The 20,242-nt window shown below is 36.6% G+C and overlaps 1 protein-coding gene across 1 annotated transcript; it reads left to right on the plus strand.

The window, feature by feature from the left end:
• Positions 1–853: 853 nt before the first annotated feature.
• On the plus strand, positions 854–15,629 carry LOC108329056 (ultraviolet-B receptor UVR8). Its single transcript, XM_017563044.2, has 11 exons — positions 854–1,233; positions 1,443–1,516; positions 1,615–1,699; positions 8,619–8,750; positions 8,857–9,084; positions 9,256–9,489; positions 9,709–9,752; positions 11,483–11,665; positions 14,729–14,819; positions 15,141–15,184; positions 15,273–15,629. The coding sequence occupies exons 1-11, from the start codon at positions 1,014–1,016 to the stop codon at positions 15,393–15,395; spliced, it is 1,458 nt and encodes a 485-aa protein (XP_017418533.1). The 5' UTR covers positions 854–1,013; the 3' UTR covers positions 15,396–15,629.
• The last annotated feature ends 4,613 nt before the right edge of the window (positions 15,630–20,242 follow it).

The following is a 20,242-nucleotide window of genomic DNA, read 5'->3' on the forward strand; positions in this document are numbered from 1 at the left end:
TGAGGGATTAATTAATTCCAATAATAATATAAAATAATTACTCCTTATTGTTATAACTTAAGTTTTTAAACCTAATTATTAACATTAAGTAGCTGTAACTATATTTCAAGACAATATTAAGTAGCTGTAATTATATTTGAAGAAAATAAAGGAAGAAGATGCTGCATTTTTTTTAAAATATTTATAAAGTAAATTATATATATATATATATATGGGCGTTTGTATGTACTCATATTCCTTAATGGTTCTTTTAAAATATTTTTTTTAATATTTGACTATAAATTTGAGTATATATACATAATTATATTAAAATAATACTTTTATTATAAATTTTAATTATATAAAAGTAAGGGTTATTGTAAACTTAGGAATAAGAGGTGGGAAAGCAATCATGCACCTATAATGTGGGTTAAGAAAAAAAAAAGAAAGATTTTTGGCACATGAAAGATATACGTGGCTGTTTCCTGTCCGTGCATTGTTAGGTCCAACCTACCTACTCCCTGCTTTTGTTCTTTTTCAAATTTCAAATAACTTCTGGAACATTCCTAAATGTCAATTAAACTTATTCCGTTAATTAATTAATATTAGACACTGATCATTTCAAAAAATACCATTACTCGATCAGCTATAAAATACAAATATTAATACGCAACGAGACACGCGTCACTCTATCATGCACCTCGAAAGCGACGCAGTGGTCCATTCCGTTTTCCAGAAACTTCTACACCATACCAGGGTCTTAGACTATGCAATCCGCAGATGCGGTCCTGATCGAGCCACGTGTTCCAATCTCCACGTCATCATCCGACGTGGCGCGCTCTATTAGCTTGTAATTGATACGCTGTCTTCCAAGTTTAAACTCCTCTATTTTCTCTCAGCCTCTGGTTTTGGCTTCAACAAACGCAGAGTTGCTGTCGTTTCGTTTTGTTCTTCTTATTTAGAAGAGGTCAGGGGAATTTGTTCTGCGTTTTGGACCTTCGTCTTGTCGTTTCCTGGATCGGACTTTTCTCGCCATGGGTGAAAACGAAGCTGCGGAGGAAGCGAAGGTGATGGTTGAGGAGGAAGAGTGCGCTGAGAAAATGGTGTACATGTGGGGATACCTTCCTGGATCCTCGCTGGAAAAATCTCCGATACTGTCTCCGGTGCCGGTTCCTCTCTCCGATCCTTCACTTGCAGGAGATTCGTGGAAGGACGTTTGCGGTGGTGGTTGCGGATTCGCCATAGCCATTTCAGGTAGATTACTCAGTCCGTTGACTTTATTTTGACCAAATTCATATTGAAACGTTAAACAACGTTGAAGACTTTATAGATCTGAAATCGTTAGTAGGAGATCCTCGAACTGTTTTTTCTTTCTTAATCCCGAATCATCGGTTAAAATCTGGAAAGCCTTTTTTGTTTTTCGTTTTTGTGAAATATGCGGATTTGTTTTTGTGATTTTGCAGAGAAAGGGAAGCTCATAACGTGGGGTTCTTCGGATGATGAAAGCCAGAGCTACTTGACTTCTGGGAAGCATGGGGTAATGCAGTTAGTGTTCTAATATGGGGCTTGGTTTTGGTTGAATTTGTAGTTGGAATTGATTTTGCAACATGTTCTGGATGCATGTGCTTTCTGAAGGAGATTCCAGGGCCTTTTCAGCTTCCCACCGAGGCTTCAGTGGTGAAGGCTGCTGCTGGTTGGGCTCACTGTGCTACAGTCACTGGTAATGTTTTTTGTCCGATCTTGATTTAGTGGTCGTTTTGGAGATGATTCAGTGCTTTCTAGATTTTAATTTCCTATGACTTAATATGGTTGGTCGCGTTACAAATTTTATAAATAAATTAGAAAATAATGCTTTTGTCTACTGCGGTACTTCTGCGAGCGAGTCACCATGATCTTTAGTTAGATTGTGTAAGCTGATTGCACCATAAACTCAAGCACATTTTAATGCTTATTATTGGATTCTGGTGCACAAAAGAAAAATGTGTCAACTCTTTTGACTGCAGTAAATCTTTGTGTGTATTGTATTGATTAATTGATAATTTATTACATAGATATTGACATTGTTCATCTGGCAGATTGACTATATAGTTTTATTTATTTATTTTCTTAAATAAATAGACTTTCAATTAATAGGAAAAGTAACAGCATACGCTTGTATAATGTTGAGAAATCGAATGTGTGTGTGTGTGTATATATATATATATATATATATATATATATATATATATATATATATATATATATATATATATATATATACACACTTAAGACCTAGTAATTTTTTTCGTTGAGAGAAGTGGAAAATATTTTTGTTTTTCTAACTTTTTTCTCTCTACTCTTTTATTTCAATGTTTGGTTTCTCGTTATTCACTTCCATACTTGAAGAATAGATTACTAATAGTTAAGGTGGCCAGTACATTAGGTAGCCAGAAGCCTCTTTACTGAACGATGTAATTTTTTTATTCAAAATTCGTTTTTGAATATTCTGAGAAACTGCATTATAAATTAAACCTTTGAAGTTGATCGTTTACAAATTATAATGCTATTTTGTGTAAGTGCTTGAATTGATTGACATTACTTTTAAAGGAATTGAGGTGTCTTAACAATTAACAATCACAAGATACAAAAGAAATGTAGATAAGAGAGGATTTTAAGAATATAATAAAATAAAAGTGAGTGGATGTTTGAAGTTTAAAACCGTCTTAATGGATTTATAATAACTATTTGAACGATCATAGTGAGAGAAATTTTGTAGGCAGAGATAAAGTTAATTTCATAAATACATTATCATTGCAAACATTTTGATTGGCCTGAAAGGAATAGGCAGAGATGGATAGTGTACGAGAGAAGAAAGAAGACTAACTAACTGGCTGTTATCTCTTAACGCCTTACAGAAGTTAAGGAGAGGCGGGAGAGGTAGTTATAAATAGAGGTTTAGTTAGTGGGGAAGGGACTTTTGGTGATAGGTTTGTAAAACAGGTATTGACATGTGGAGAGGGTTAAGCCTCTATTCTTCTTGTTGTACAAACATTCTTTTGTCAATAATACCCAGTTTCTTTCATACCTTGTGTTGTTTTGTGTCAAGAAGCAAGTTCTGGATTAGGTTCCTTGTCCAGGAACCTATCAATTGGTCCGACCTGCCGGATCTTCAATCGGAAGGGTGACGTACACATGGGATGGAGGGCAGAGTGTTGGCGTTAAAAGGTCAAATGGAGGCGGTAGAGATTACGCTGGCCGAGACAAAGGCAGATACGGTCTTTTTGCGACATGAGACTGGAGCATTGAGGCAAAACTATGAGGCAATGCGCCAAGACGTCCAAGCAATTCTGAAATTGTTGGGAGATCACAAACAAGACCCACACGGGCTGCGCCGAGAGGGTAGTGAATCCTCCGTAAATGATAACGATCGGGGACCGGAAAGGGAAAGAGGAAGACGGGAAGTAGGGCGTCAGGACGGAAAAATGGGTGGAGCTACCGTGTTCGAAGGAGGCGAACCCTAGAACTGGATTAGTAGGGTGGAAAATTTTTTTGAGGTGCAGAAGGTAGATGATGAGGAGAAATTGCAACTGGTTTTCATTAGCATGGAGGGATATGCAGGAAATTGGTTTAGGTTTTGGAGGGAGAAAACCAAGAACTATTCTTGGGAAGGATTGAAGAGAGCCCTGGAATTAGATTCAGAGGAGGGATGAGGGGAACCGTTTACGAGAAATTGTCGACCATCAAGCAGGTCGGAACGGTGGAGGATTATGTCAGGTAGTTCGAGAGACGCTGGTGGGATAGACATCCAAGATTCCAGAGGAGCAGATTCTGGGTTACTTCATGGCGGGACTCTAGGAGGAGGTGGGCAACCATGTCAGGCCGCACGACCCACCAGACCTGATGACGGCTATGCGGGTAGTGCGAGATGTTGAGAGATTTACAGTCTCGAGAACGGGAGGAGGATCGGCGTCCAAGAATCAAGGTGCGTGGGGACGATCGGCGGGGGCTGTTACGCGAGTAGAAACCCATCGAGACACGCCGAATAAAGGGGGGATCGCGGAAAGTGTAGGGTCCGTGAGGAGAGAAGCGACCCAAGGGGGCGGCAAAGCAAGGACGATCGGCGACGGGAGGGAGAGGATCACTCACAACCTGCCGTATTCGGAGTATGTGAAAAGGAGGGAGGAAGGGAGATGTTTCCGATGCGGCGGCCCTTTCAGCCCCAGCCATCGTTGCCCGGAACGGGGATTGCGGATGTTAATCATGGCCGAAGAGGAGGAGGAAGTTGGAGGAGAAGTGGAACTTGAACTGAACCTCGTCGAAATGGAGTTGTCGGCGCTATCGGCGGGGGGGCTATCTTCTCCCAAGACGATGAAATTACGGGGCCGGATAGGCCGGCGAGAGGTGCTGGTTCTTATCGATAGTGGCGCTAGCCATAACTTCATCAGTCGAAGGGTGGCGGAGGAATTGGAGTTGACGGTAGTGGACACCCAGCCTTATCTAGTGAGCTTAGGTGATGGACAAAGGAAGACGATCAGTGGGTGTTGTGAACAGGTGGCATTGAAGATGGGGATGCAGAAATTGTTGAACGGTTCTACTTGTTCGAGCTAGGAGGAGTGGAGTTGATTCTCGGTGTGGAATGGTTGGGAAAACTGGGAAAGGTGACCGTTGACTGGGGTACGTTAACCATGGTGTATCGACAAGGGGAGGAGGAGGTAACAATAAAAGGTGACCCCACGTTAGAAAGAAAATTGGTGGGACCCAGGACTTTGTCAAAAATAGATGAAGTGGAAGTTTGCCTATTAATTTGGGAATTGGGCTCAGTAGAGGCCCAAGAGGGTATACAGAATTGCCAGGGCCTCACCGAGAAGCAGAGGGAAGTGATGGAGGAGATATTGGGCCAGTATAGCCAGGTTTTTTCTGAACCTACTGGGCTGCCGCCTGAACGGGGGAGGGTACATCAAATATCGCTCAAGGAGGGAGTAGATCCCGTCAACGTTAGGCCCTACCGGTATCCACACGTGATGAAGGGCGAGATAGAACGACAAGTGGCCGAGATGCTTCGGACGAGGGTGATTCGACCAAGACCAAGCCACAGCCCCTACTCGAGCCCCGTCATTCTGGTCAAGAAGAAGGACGGTAGCTGGAGGTTTTGCGTGGACTACAGGGCACTCAATCGAGCCACGGTGCCGGATAAGTTTCCCATCCCCGTGATTGAAGAATTGCTGGATGAGTTGAGAGGGGCGTGTTACTTCTCCGAAATAGACTTGAAGGCGGGGTACCACCAGATTCGCATGGGAGAGAAGGATATCGAGAAGACGGTGTTCAGAACGCACCAGGGGCATTACGAGTTTATGGTGATGCCCTTCGGGCTCACCAACGCGCCGGCAATGTTAGTGCGATGAACTGTCTCTTCCAACCCTTCGTGAGGAAGTTCGTCCTAGTTTTCTTCGACGACATATTAGTTTACAGCCAGACTTGGAGGGAGCATCTCGAGCGTGTCGGAAAGGTTCTTTCAATGTTGGAACAAGATAGCTGGGTGGCCAACAAGGGAAAGTGTGAGTTCGGGCAGACTCAAATAAAGTACTTGGGGCATGTGATTTCACACAGAGGGGTGGAGATGGATGCTGATAAGGTGACAGCCGTTCTAGAATGGGAGAGGCCGAAAACGATAAAGGGGTTAAGAGGATTCTTGGGGTTGATAGGATACTACAGAAGGTTCGTAAAAGACTATGGCAAGATTGCTAAACCTTTGACAGAGTTGCTGAAGAAAGAGGGTTTGCTTGGAGTGAAAAAGTAGAGGAGGCGTGGCAAACTTTGAAGAGAGCGGTGACCACGGCCCTAGTATTGTAACTGCCAGATTTCCAGCAAACATTTCACATAGAATGTGACGCTTCTGGCCGAGGGGTGGGAGCGGGTTTGATGCAGGAAAGAAAACCCATAGCCTTCTTTAGTAAGGCCTTATCCGAGGGAACGTTAAACAAATCTATTTACGAAAAAGAGTTGATGGCATTGGTAATGGCCATTCAGCATTGGAGGCCTTACCTCTTGGGGCAGCGATTTGTCGTTCACACCGATCAGAAGAGTCTCCAACACTTGCTTGAGCAGCGCATCACTACCTAGAACCAACAAAACTGGATTGCCAAGCTGATGGGTTACGACTTCGAGATCGTTTATAAAGCTGGAGCTGCAAATAAGGTTGTCGATGCCTTGTCAAGGAAGAGTGAGGGGGAAAACGCAGAAGAGAGAGAACTGAGGGTGGTGGCCAGACCCTATTGGCAGGATTTCGAAGAAATAACACGGGAAGTGGAGGCTGATGCAATTTTACAGAAGGTGGTGTAAGAAATCAAGAAGGATCCCAATACCCATTCGGCCTACACCTTGGAAAACGCGAGACTTCATCACAAGGGTCGGTTAGTGATGTCGGCGCAGTCCGCGTGGATTCCCAATTAATAGCTGAATTCCACGTAACGTAGACCGGGGGCCACTGAGGGGTGTATCGGACATATCGGCGGATAGCACAATCATTATATTGGATTGGGATGAAGAAAGACGTGACAGAATTCGTAGCCCGATGTAGTGTGTGTCAGCAGCACAAATACTTGTCTTCTTCACCTCAGGGGCTGTTGCAGCCACTGACAATTCCGAATGCCGTATGGGAGGATTTGAGCTTAGATTTCATCGTGAGACTACCCAAGTCGAAGGGACATGATGCTATATTAGTGGTAGTGGACCGCCTGAACAAATACGGCCATTTCTTGCCACTTAAGCATCCTTATACAGCCTGGACCGTCACAGAAGTCTTCACCTTAGAAATTATTAGGTTGCATGGGATTCCCCAGTCCATTGAGTGATAGGGACCCCTTGTTCTTAAGTGTTTTCTGGAAGGAATTGTTTAAAGGACAGGGGATGAAGTTGAAGATGAGCACCGCATACCACCCAGAAATGGATGGGCAAACAGAGGTTGTAAACAGGGTGCTGGAAGGGTATCTCAGATGTTTCTGTTCGGAACAGCTGGGAGGATGGATGACAGTCTTACCTTGGGTTGAGTATTGGTACAATACCAGCTATCAAGGAGCTATAAAGTGCACTCCGTTTGAGATGGTTTATGGGAGACAGCCCCCCTCCTTGCATAGATTCATTCCAGGTGAAACGTTACTAGAGGCGATAAGTCAAGAGCTTCAGACCCGAGATGAAGCCTTGAGGCAGCTGAGGTTCCATTTAGAGAGGGAACAGGAGTTGATGGCGCGGCAAGCCAACAAAAAGAGGAAACCAGCGAATATGGAGGTAGGAGATTGGGTCTATCTAAGGATAAGGCCTCATAGGCAGACTTCAATGCCAACTAGATTTTACCCAAAGTTAGCGGTGAGATATTTCGGGCCATTTCAGATCATCCAGAGGGTGGGGGAGGTAGCTTACAAGCTGCAGCTGCCCAATACAGTGCACATTCACCCAGTTTTTCACGTGTCCCAACTGAAAAGGGCTATAGGCGAGCAAAGAGTAAGGGGGTCCAGATGGGGCAACTTGGGAGGACGAAGTGACCATCCGATATCCCGATTTCAACCTTGGGGACAAGGTTGAGTTTCAGGCGGAGGGTATTGATAGGCCTGAAAGGAATAGGCAAAGATGGATAGTGTACGAGAGAAGAAAGAAGACTAACTAACTGGCTGTTATCTCTTAACGGCTTACAGCAGTTAAGGAGAGGCGGGAGAGGTAGTTATAAATAGAGGTTTAGTTAGTGGGAAGGGACTTTTGGTGATTGGTTTGTAAAACAGGTATTGACCTGTGGAGAGGGTTAAGCCTCTATTCTTCTTGCTGTACAAACATTCTTTTGTCATTAATACCCAGTTTCTTTCATACCTTGTGTTGTTTTGTGTCAAGAAGTAAGTTCTGGATTAGGTTCTTGTCCAGGAACCTATCACATTTTTTTAACATTTAGAAGGAATTTAAGTAGTATTTTTAGCAGAAATCTGCGGCCTTTATCACAATGTTTAGTTGACTTACCCAATAATCATATTAAAATATGCATCAACCTTGAAAAGATTTTTTTCCCCCCTGGATGAGATCTGAATCGAAACTGAAATTTAAATGAGATTACCATAGCAGATGTATGTTATGAAGACAGTTTAAAATACAAGGAATGCTATGTCTCGAATGATGTACATGGAATATGGTTGAAAATTTAAATGCATCATTAGATTCTCTTCTGCTTTTTTTCTTACAGTGTGACCGTATAAATTTTTAATTAAAGAAAGTCCACTTTAAGTTAGCTGTCAAGTGTGATAATTGTGTTTTAGGCAACAATGAAAATGGGTCATGCTTGGTCAACCATGTAACAATAGACTAAAAATTTATTTAAGCCTTATTTTGCTTGTGTTGGGTCTTTCTGAACATCACAAATTGTATGAAGGATAATAGAGGGATTATATGGGAAAGGAAGAAAACCTAGAAGGAGTAGATTGCATTCTCTTAAAAGTATGATTCTAAATGGGAGTAACATATATCAACTTAATTATTATGACTTGGTCAACTTCGCATATATGTTTAACTTGATTATTATAGTATGCTAAAGGACAACTAGTCACTTCATACGTTACCCTGCACAGCCATGGCCAATAGATAACACTACTGCTTTGCTAAAGAGTATACTACTTTCTGTACAGACATAGGTGAAGTGTACGCCTGGGGCTGGAAAGAATGTGTGCCTTCTGGGAAAGTCATTACTGATTTCATCACTATGGGAAGCCTTCAAAAAGATGCCACTGGGAAACAAAGTTCATTAATAGCCGAGCAAGGTGCTAATCATCAGTTTTGCAAACTACAAAAATAATTTAACAAAAAGAATGTGTTTTTTTTTTAATTTTATTTCAGGGAGCTAATGGAATTTCAGACATTAAACAGGAAGCCCTCAGAGCTCCAATACAAGCAGTGGATCAGATTCTCATCATGACAAGAAATCAGGAGATGAAGTTGTAAAGCGAAGGAAGATCTCCTTCACTAGACAGGACTCTGACAGTCAAGCATCTGGAGATGAATTCTTTACTGTCTCTCCTTCTCTTGTGACCCTTGGTAATGAAGTGAAAATTACTTCTGTAGCAGTTGGTGGGCGGCATACCTTGGCACTGTCAGGTAATTCACTTTGTGTGTTTGCATGGTGTGCTATAATGGCAGATTCTAGGGATAGTTGGCTCTGGTGGTCACATTATGTAGTTTTGTAGGTTCAATGAAGTATGAAGATATGGAAGGTTTTTGATGTAAAGCAAGACACCTGATGCATGATATTTTTACCGAAGTTTTCAGATGTGGGACAGGTCTGGGGTTGGGGCTATGGAGGTGAAGGACAGCTAGGATTGGGTTCTCGAGTAAAGATGGTGTCATCCCCTCATCTTGTACCTTGTATTGAATCTGCATCTGGGAAGGATAAATCATCGGCTTTTCATCAAGGAAGTGGTACTGGAGCTCAAGGGTCAAATATTCTTGGAAGCTTTGTGATGGAGATTGCTTGTGGAGGCCGGCATAGTGTTGTGATAACGAGTAAGCACTTCTTTGAACTTGTAGCCTTGCAAATGTGTCATTGAATGTTTAAAAAATTTTAAGAGCATTATACTACAAAGGGGATAAATTCAATTTAAGAATTTTAATCAATAACAAAATGTGTATATATTCATTTACTATGCTACGTGTTTAAATGAGATGAATGTTTCAGTTAGTGATTCAGAAGAAGTCACAATTTCTAGTAACTTTCTTTTGTAGATACTGGAGCCCTTCTTACTTTTGGCTGGGGTCTGTATGGCCAGGTGAGCCTGCTGTTGGAATATTTTAATATTTTTCATGTTTATCTTATGCCTGGATGAGAAGAATTTTATTTTTGCTGCTAAGCATAACATTGAGGTTGCAATGTTGGAAACACGTTTTTATATGCTGTATTCCTGAGACCCTAGGACACCCAACAAATATTGAGTGTTAACGTTGGTTCTTATTTGGAAGTAATGTGTTATGAGCAAGCTAATTAGAAATGGTAAAGTAAAGAAATTTTGCTGTATAGAATGAAAACAACAATCAACTGGAGAACTAATGCTCAATTTTGCAAATGATACAAACTAGAACCAAACTCTACATCCTCATATTTAGTTAACTCATTAACCCCCTTAGTAATCAATATTCTAGCTGTGTTGACTAAATCACCTTTCTTTCCCATGGTCCTAGCAAGTTGTTGCATTAGCATTCGTATATAGTGATAAATGACAAAAGAATTCATATAGTGATGGAAATGAGGTTTCGAATTGTTTGTAAGGTTTAACTTGTAATATGGGATGACTAAGGATCCAATAGGATGTACACATAGCAGAATTGGTTGAAAGAATTTAAATTATATTTTATATTTCGTGAACGAATGAACATCATTTTAAAGTCTAACATTTGCTTAAAAAAGTAATGAATGACAAGTGTAAAATTACATATTTTGAATGTTTATTATTTCTAAATTTGGAGTGTTATCATAAAAGAATATCATTTGACATAATTATTGGTTTAGTTATTTTTTCTTTACTCCCGCACCACCCCACTCCTCTCTCACAATATAATTCATAATGAGTTTGTTTTATAACTTATTCAATCTTTTTCCATATGCGTGTGTATATAGTTTGTAGATTCATTTACTCCCAATATTGTTAATTTCACTCCGTCAAAGCAATTTTGGGCATTTAATTTTTTTTATTCAATTATTGAATTTAACCTTCTCATTAATAATTGACTATTTTTTGAGTATACTTCATTTTGTTGTGTAACTTAATAAATGTGAGCTATAACATGATTTATGTATGAATGTTTAGTATATATAGATATTATAGATATTGATATGTTAATTGTCTAGAAAATATCGTAATTCTGTAGTTATTCTATACCAGTTATTCTATTCTTGTTCGAGTTTTTTTGTGTATGTGAGATGAAATTTTAATTATTAAACAAACTAATTGTAAGGGGGAGATAGTACTCTGTTACTCCTTTGGTCAAAGGATATCTGATAAATACTTGGTCTCTTGACAAAATCTAGAATATTAGAGAGAATTAAGAGTAGGTGTTTGATATATTCAGTAAATAGAAATAAATGACAAGATTTTGTTATCTTGCATGAATATAGGTAAGGTAGTCTTCCCGGTATGGATATAGATAGAGAATTGTGCAATTTTTAATACGAAAAGTTCGAGTATTCTTTTCCAAGAAATTTGTGTATGTTAAGCTAATTGTGCATTTTTACTAATTCAGATTAATAATATAAACACTTTTTGATTCAAATTTTTGCATTGCGTTATAATTTTTGCATTGTTAGTTCATTTGTGGGTGTGGTAACCATGCTTCTGGTCAATAAAAAATAGCCAAAGGGAGGAATCCATATTAATTTTTTAGTACTTTTGTAAAGCATAAGTGGTCTATCTGATTTTTTTTAATTTTTTTTTATTATATTTATAAAGCATGCAAGGGTCTTATCCTAAATCTCTTAAGTTTGTTGCACGTAAATTTTCTGTAGTGTGGACAAGGGAATAATGCTGATCAGCTGAGACCAACTCTAGTTCCTTCATTTTTGGGAACCAGAGTAAAAACAATTGCTGCTGGGCTTTGGCATACATTGTGTGTTACTATAAATGGTCAACTTTATGCATTTGGTGGGAATCAGTTTGGACAGTTGGGTACCGGTAGTGACCAGCCTGAGGTATGTTTTCCTTAATTCCGAGATCACTTCGTCTCCATTAGAATACTAATGAGCAAACAGAAGTGCTTTTTGATAAGGTTGTTAGACTGGACGCTTGTTAACATTAAGTTACGATTATGTAGAGAATCTGACATTAGTAACTATAGATAGTTGCGTTTGATGCCATTATTTTAAAAATTGCTTTGTAGATTACTTCTGCTAACTAAAGGTACCTGACTGATGCACAGGCTAATTCCTATTCAATCTAGCAATCCTTTCATTTATAAACAAGAAGGTTTCCGAAGTATAAAGTTTCATAATACTTTAATACTTGTTTTGTACATGTAGATGCAAATAATTTTTCTTTCAAAATCCTTAACCCAGGCATAATAGGTCAATCTACATTTTATTATATGTCATCAGGAACACACTAACCATCATAAGACAAGTTGGATAATATATGTTGGCAAAACAAGGCCGACAAACCCAAGTTGAAACCTGCGAAGTCTGATAAGAATATATAGCAGCACTCTGATAAGAATATATAGCAGCACGAGTCACTCAGGAAAAATAATTAAATATGAATCCAGTATCTTTGAAAATACTATCAACTTAATAAATAGAGAATAAGTTTCATAGCGGAATTAATTTGTCAAAGTACTTCCTTTTCCAACACCATTCATAAATAATGCTCGTTATTCGTAAAATAGTCTGCAAGTTGTACCTAATTGAATTGATCTACATAAAAGTTGGGGTGTCAACAAGTCACATTCTACCATCATCTAGTATTTTCAGTGCTACACCAAACCCTTTAAAGGTCCAGTCACCCTTTAGCCACATAAAGACTGACTAACGACTTTTATGACCCAATACCTTAACCAAATCTGCTATGTTTACATGGGCCGTTATATTACCTAATCAACCACAAGCAGTGTCTATATATCTCTTTACTGACTGCGGATGGTGTTCTGATCAAGAACTTGTAATGTGAATATAAAAATCAGCTTTAGCTTAAAGTTTTACAGCACTATTTATGATAGCTGCAATAATATATTAAACTTCTCAGATGGTAACATGACATTGGAACAATAAACTCAATATGATAGAGTTGATAATGTTGCCATGGATATTGGTAGAAGAGACAACATTAGAATAGGAATGAATGTGATACGAAAACAAATTTGGAATAGCACTTGCAAAAAGAATGACAGAATCTCAGTTTAGGTAGTCTGATCATGTTGAAGTAGACATATAGGAGCTACAAGGGGAGTGGCTCGGATGGAGGGTAATCTTATGATTTGGAGATAGTGGGGATTGTCAAGAAACATGATTCCCAGTTTCACATTGTAGTGGTCCTCGTAGCCTACTCCACCTAGTAAAAAAGGGATTGCTTATTGTTGTTGCCTTAATAGGGTTTCAAAACCATCATTACTTAATTCTCTTGGATTACTACTTAAATAATATAATCATCAAAGCTATTTTCCTTGACAGCATAATTCTTCATTTTAAAATGTTTGTCTCGTAATGATTTAGGATAGACAGATATTAAACTTGCTAGATATCTGATGTATCCATAGAAGTATTCACAAAGAATACAGGATATGACAATGTAGACGATAGCCTTGAAAAATAATAGCTGCAATACCAAAATCCAAACCGTCCAGTACGTAATGTGGAGATAAGAGAGTCTTGCTTGCTGTTGCTCATGGCATGCATCTCATGTAAGACTAGTTCATGGTGTGCTTGTGTATTTGACCAGCAACCAGAGTGCTTGTGTGTCTAGGTGCCCCACAAGTTGTGCTCTTTACTGGAGAATTTGACACGATGATCATTCTAGCCGTTCTTATTTTTTTCTGTTGTGGTGGACCTTCATGCCATGCAGTTAGATGTAACAAGAAGTCCTGGAGAGTTCGTGCAGCGACATAGGGAACACCCAATCAGCTGTGTCAAGGATCCGAAGGAAATGCTTGTATTCATGCTTCATAGACTAGCATGTTAATTTACTAATGTGAAATAAAATAATTTCAAATTGACGGCGGAAATTGTGATTCATCCATCACACTTGCATATCTGTTTCTGGACCAATTAAAGTTTGAAATTGTTTCCCCATATAATGTAAGAAAATGTCACTGCAAGCTCTAGAGAACTGTCTAATAGGGTTTAGATCCCTGCAGATTTTTAACCATAAACAAATATGTTCGCAAGATAGATTCTGGCAGACCATTAGAAAGAAATTTCAAGGAACAACATTTTCTTGGAGGTCACTAAATTTATGTGTTTTTCCTTGAGACAATATTCTCCTTTAATTATCCTCAATTATTAACTTGTTGCCATTTCCTTAAAATATAATGTTACCCATTTCCTTAAAATATAATGTTACCCAAGGGCATATGACTTAAAAAATTCTATTAGAATAACTACACCAAGACTAAAAAATTTCAAGTCAATGCATTATAATTTATTTAGGTGTGATGTAACAATGGAAAAAGAGATAGTACAAGTCTCCAACTATTCGGGTTTTCATGAAACCATGGCCTTCCTGTTACAACTTAAGCTCTCAAACGTTTATGTATCTACTTGAAGCACCAAATGCACCGACTCCACCTTTCTGACGAAACAAGCTCGATATTTTTCATTAGGTTTGACACCAAAGTAAACAGATCGGGAGATCTAATCCAATTGGGCTTGGGAATTTGGTTGAAAATTGGAGCAACGTAAGTGATTAGTATGGCTCCAAATTAGCAATATGCTTAAGGAAGAAGGTTGGCACATTCTCATCTCTAATGTGTTTTATAAGGCAAAAAATAATAAATAAATATATATATATATATATATATATATATATATGTATATATATATTATTACCTCTCTGCATGATGATGATGCAGTTCTATCATTAAAAAAGATATCTTATGAATCCCCACTATCTGACAGTCGATGGCTGTATGTGTAGTTATGTTGTGTCAAGTCTAACTGATATTTTGGTTTTCCATAATATTCATAATCTTTGAGATTGTTAATGATAGATAACGGTATTCCATAATAGCTGAGAATTAACTTGCGTTTTTGTTTTTCCTTGTTTAGACTTCACCTAGACAGTTGGATGCTTCCCGTTTTGAGAATAGGAATTCTAGCATTGTTTCTTGTGGGGCTCGTCACAGTGCTGTGCTGACAGGTATGTCACCATTACCATATGCTTAGAGCCAATACTGGAGAACTATTCACTTTTGAGAATTGGCAAAAAAGAAAAAGTAATAATAATTGAAAGAAATCGTGTCAAGAATCATTTCATGGTCAAATGAAATGATCCTCCTTGAGATCTCCACCAGGGCAATTTTTCAAATCTTCAAGTTTGTTTGAGAAAGACCATTTTATTTATTCACGAGAGAATATAGCTGTGTAAACTCTCTTAAAATTAAAGTTTTCTCGTCACTGATTAAGTCATGTCATGATGTTTCATACATACTCTTATTGTTTCCTGTTTATCATATTGAAGCTGATGGTCACCTATTCACTTGGGGATGGAACAAATATGGTCAGGTATTCCCAATATCTTTGGTAACTCTTAAATATTAAGTAGTAATATTGGTGCTTGTGTTGATTTCTTATTATTACCTACCTTGGACAGCTTGGTTTGGGAGATTCTGCTGACAGAAACATTCCTGGTCAAGTTTCTATTGCTGGTTGCCGACCAAGAAATGTTGCCTGTGGCTGGTGGCATACACTGCTGCTGGTCGATAAAACCGATTAACTTCATTTGTCCATTAGCAACATGGTGGTCGTACAGTTTTGATAGGTTACTGACCAGTCCTTGTTTCATTAGTGGAAAGTAGATTTGTTCAAAAATCACCCAAGCCAGTTGGGTTGCTGTGTTCATCCTTCTTTTCATTCCCCCTATCAATGTGAATCTAAAACTTTTTATTGTTGGATCCTTAATGCTAACATTATTGGTGTACTCGTTTCAGCTAATTCTTTTTTTACTTAAGTTGGTTCGAAATATTTATGTGGCATCAGTTTAATATTTTGTTTGTGTATATATTGTTTAATGGTGGAATTCTTCAGCAATTCTCATTTTAATATATTTTTACTTCAACTTTTGTTTAATGATTAAAATATTAACTTTGTACATTAAAATGGGCTTTGATTCAAGCATATTTGTCTTGGCGAGAAGGTCCTTTATATATTTCGTTCCTGTCGTAACAGGAGTGCCATTGGATTGTTGGCATACTTCATAACATCATCCCAAACCCATGGCTATTTGACAAGAATATACGAATGAAGAAAGATTACATTTAATGTTTTAAAAATTGAATTGTATTAAGGTAGTTTTCAGTCCCTCCATCCAAACTTTGAGGAACTTGTTTGAGAACATAGATAACATCATCAAGGAAAGTTCGACAAACTAGAGAAGTTGACTTTGTTAACCGCTTTAGGGGAACATTTCTTAACACTTAATTGAAAGGCCATTCTGAAGTATTAACATAGATAATAATAGAATATTATTAGATTGCACGTAAAAACATTTCTAGGTGTATAATTATAGGAAATAGTAGTATTAATACCAGGATTACTAGAACTAGAAAGTTGAGGCATAAACTAAAGACTTGAAACTGATATTAGGTCCGACACATCCATAAAGAAGAATTTTGCTGGATCCCTGATATTTGACAATGGTTAAGAAAAACCTCAATACATTATTATCTAGCACAAACGTGTTCACACTTACTTTTTTGTTTTTTTGGAATTGAAGGAACATGTAAAAGATTGTTAATATTTAATATATATTTAGATTAAAATAAGAGAACAAAAACAATTTATCGGAAGGTCTTGTCCGTTGGCAACAAAATTTTGATTGAGTCCGTCAAAAGTAGTTGTATGTTTATATTTTAAGTGGAATTTGTGACATGAAAGGAGGGACCTGAATGTAGAAAACAGGTTTGAGATGGAGAAGACGAAGTATTTGAAACTATAGCCTATGGTTGAGTGGGAACTTCATTCTTTCTTCTTTTAAGAATTAAATCCTCAACTTCTTCAATTTTAACAATATCAATTTTAGTTGTTGATTTTGCTCTCTAACAAATGCAATACAATGATCCATTTTTGGCAAGATCTTCAAGAATCAAATTAAAAACGTTCTCTTAAAAAAAATAGGATCTCCAATCACACCAAGAGAGTCAACAAGAAATTCAATATGGCAACGAAATTCAGTCTTGATTATAACAAAAATGAGTTTTGTAACTCAAAACGCAGTTGTCGTATATTCATAAGAATAAATATATCCAAACACTTGTGACAAGTTATCACCAAAGAGAAAAGATTGAACTTACACAATAAACATTTTATATTGTTATTCTTAGTAATATTACTTTGGATTGATATGATTGGTATCACGATCTTCTCACGAAGAAAAAAATCCAAGAAACATGAGTTTTTTTTTTTTTTTTATCAGCATATAAAATAAGAACCCTGCCTACTGGATGGGATGTTTCCTTATAAAATTCAATAGAGAATGGATGAAATACTCAGTTCTAAGTACTATAACTATCAACTACAGTTTTTCAGATGCTATTAACTGAAAAGACTAAATATTACAAAATAAAACAAAAGAAAAACATATTTTTATAAAAGGGTTTGTTGTTTTAGTTGGACTAGTTCTAACATTGATGAATTTTAGAATAATTTTTTTGTACTCGATGATGATGTTTGAAAATATATAAAAAGTTGTTTCTTGGCATCTATATTTTTTAATATTTGTTTAACTAATATAAAGTAAGAAAAATTAAGGTTGTGTTCACTTTAGAAGATTGATTTGGGAGGAGTGAGTTGATGGATTTGAAGGAAATTGAGAGTGAATTGATTGTTGTTTTTCAGTGAATTTGGAGGTGAGTGGAAGTGAATTTAAAAATAAAGTTTGTGAAAATTAGTATAGAATTTGACCGATAACAGATAAAGAAATTGTTTAATTGATAGAAATTGAAAATTATCAAAATATCCTTAGTAGTAAAAGTAATATAAAATTGTAATTTTTAATATTATATATAATTGTAAAAATTATTATAAGAAGAAAAAAAATAATTAATTTTTAACATGAAAAAATTGTATTATTATTATTATTATTTTATTATTATTATTACTTTATGTTTTGTCAAAATATGTCTTTAATTTCAATTGTTATATTTTTTTCAAATTGAAAAATACATCTTAAAACATCTTATTTTATTATTATTATTATAATTATTATTGGTAAAAAATAAAAGTAAAAGAAAGTAAAAGTAATAAAAACAAAAAAAGTCTAAAGAGGTAAGTCATCTCTCATTTCTCTTCCTGGAACCGATAATTGGTTCTTATCTCATTCCCTTTTCTTTTTTCTTTTTACCTATTTCTTCTTCTTTTTTTATTTTGACTTACACAGTTTCAGAAAGCATTGCAGACAATGTGAAGAATAAGAACCTCTGTTTCTTTGAGGTGAGGTATAGAATAATAGGAGAGGAAAGAAAGAAACATGGATAATAAAGTAAAATCAAATAAAATCATCTTTAATTGTCGCTCCTCGGCGAAATTGAAAATGGAAGAGATCACACAAATCAACGCTCACATTTCCTCTTAAATCTACAAATCTAAACACGAATAATTCGTGCATATTCATCTGTTCTATTCTTTCTCAACAGTAAGTGAACACAACCTTAAAGTTAAAAAGCATTGAACATAAAATGTGTTGACTAATGTTCAATTAAGATCTACATATTAAATGTAAAGAAATTAAGCAAAAAATAATGTATTTAATTTTGTTATAAAGTTTGTTGATAAGAGAAGCTCTATTGAGTATGGTAAAAGTATTTTTTGATGATGAACTATGTAAAATGTTCTTTCTTAAACGTTAAATTGTCATAATAGAATTAAACTCATATAGGATAGATTCTAAGATACATAATTCATGTATGGAAGAGTCTTAGTTGCATAAAAGAGCAAATGTGCATAAATCTAGTTGTATTATAATTGTTAAGACAAAAGCGTTTATGCGCTTAAGCACCCTCAAGTTTTGAAGTTTAACCAAATAACATGAAACAAAATAATAATCTGAAGACAACATATGATGAAAACATAAGACTTAGAACCAAAAACCTGAACACAGAAAACCTTAGAAAAAAACTTAGGATTTTATAAAATAGAAAAACAATTAAGTCAAAAATACTCAAACGCAATGTTAAACGACTATTTAGTCAAAAGCGTCTAAAAGAGTTGAAGCTAAATGTGTAAAGCTTTTCATACCTAAAAGGTATTCAGTTTAGCTCTCAGGAAAATAAAACAATGTTAAGAGGATGTCATTGACAAAACAATCTAAAAGACAAAAACTTAAAACACTAAAGAAACACAAACAAAACTAAATGATGTCTTTCCAAACAGGAAAAATCACAAGAAGCATTTACACTATCTAAACGATATCATAAGCAAAAACATTACTTCGTCCAAATGAAGTCTTCACTCAATGCTTGGTATCTTTAAAAGAAAAGTTTAATTGTCAAACGTTACCTCAATAGTAGGAAATAAAAAAGTACTTTGTTGTCTTGAGCAAGCATTAAATGTCATTAAATGTTCAACGTTCAAAAACAACAAAAGTGAAAAGAAAGGATATATCTAATGCATGCACAATCTACTATATTCTTTGTAGATGATCTATTCTACATGCATCCACAAGCTTCAAATCAAAATATTAGAAATGGACGTCAAAGACAAAAGAGATATTCATAGAATGTTCTTCACTTGAAGCCATGTCTAAAAGAACGTACAACCTACTTCAAGCAAAGTACTGAAAAAGCATGCTTGCTCTAACAAGTTGACTTTATCCAACGGTTGTTGTACACGAAGAAAGAGAAAGCACAAGAATCAAGGTCAAGAGCTTAGTCTAACGAACATTTATCCAATAAGTCTTTAAATAGAAGAGCTTTCAAATGAAAAATCAAGAGGATAACATACAACGAAATATTATCCTAAGAAGTGCTCAAAAGAGAAGCAAAAGAAAGAACTCAAGAAAAAGAAAACATCTGAGTAGAAAAAGAGAAGAAGAGAAAAGAAGGAAAGAAATACTCTTGAACTTCATTGTCAAATTGCTTATTGATTGTAAGAAGGAGAGAAAAAGAAAAAAGAGAAACACCTACAAGTGGTTAGGCTGCTTTACATTGTAATCACATCCTCTCTGCAAGAATAATAGTTTGAACAACTTGTAAGCAATCTTTGATTACAATTTTAAAGAGAATTAAAACACTTGTTGAACTCAATTGAGTTAAGGAAATCTAGGCAAGGTTGCGTAGTACCAGGAGTGGTGTGAATACTCATCCAGTCTAGGGTAACAAGTGGTTATTTGCTGACTGTAGACCAGGAGTGGTTCGAAGACTCTCTAGTCTAGGGTAACAGGTGGTTATTCGCTGACTAAGGAGACCAAGAGTAGTGCAAATACTCAGTTATAATCTTATTGAAGATTTAGTGGAACCCTCTACAAAGGAAACTAGACGTAACTCAGTTGGAGTGAACCGGTATAAAAATATCTATGCATTTATCTCTTCTCTTGCCAAAACACTTCTCTTACAAAATATGCAATTG

Source organism: Vigna angularis, chromosome 2, assembly GCF_016808095.1.
Source record: "Vigna angularis cultivar LongXiaoDou No.4 chromosome 2, ASM1680809v1, whole genome shotgun sequence".
NCBI classification, from domain to species: Eukaryota; Viridiplantae; Streptophyta; class Magnoliopsida; order Fabales; family Fabaceae; genus Vigna; species Vigna angularis.

What these genes read in the sequence shown, in the direction of transcription:
- LOC108329056 (XM_017563044.2), top strand. Translation starts at nt 1,014, where the DNA reads ATGGGTGAAAACGAAGCTGCGGAGGAAGCGAAGGTGATGGTTGAGGAG. An exon ending in TTCATTAATAGCCGAGCAAG is followed by an intron (nt 8,751 to 8,856) that starts GTGCTAATCATC and finishes GACATTAAACAG; the next exon opens with GAAGCCCTCAGAGCTCCAAT. An exon ending in GCATACCTTGGCACTGTCAG is followed by an intron (nt 9,085 to 9,255) that starts GTAATTCACTTT and finishes CGAAGTTTTCAG; the next exon opens with ATGTGGGACAGGTCTGGGGT.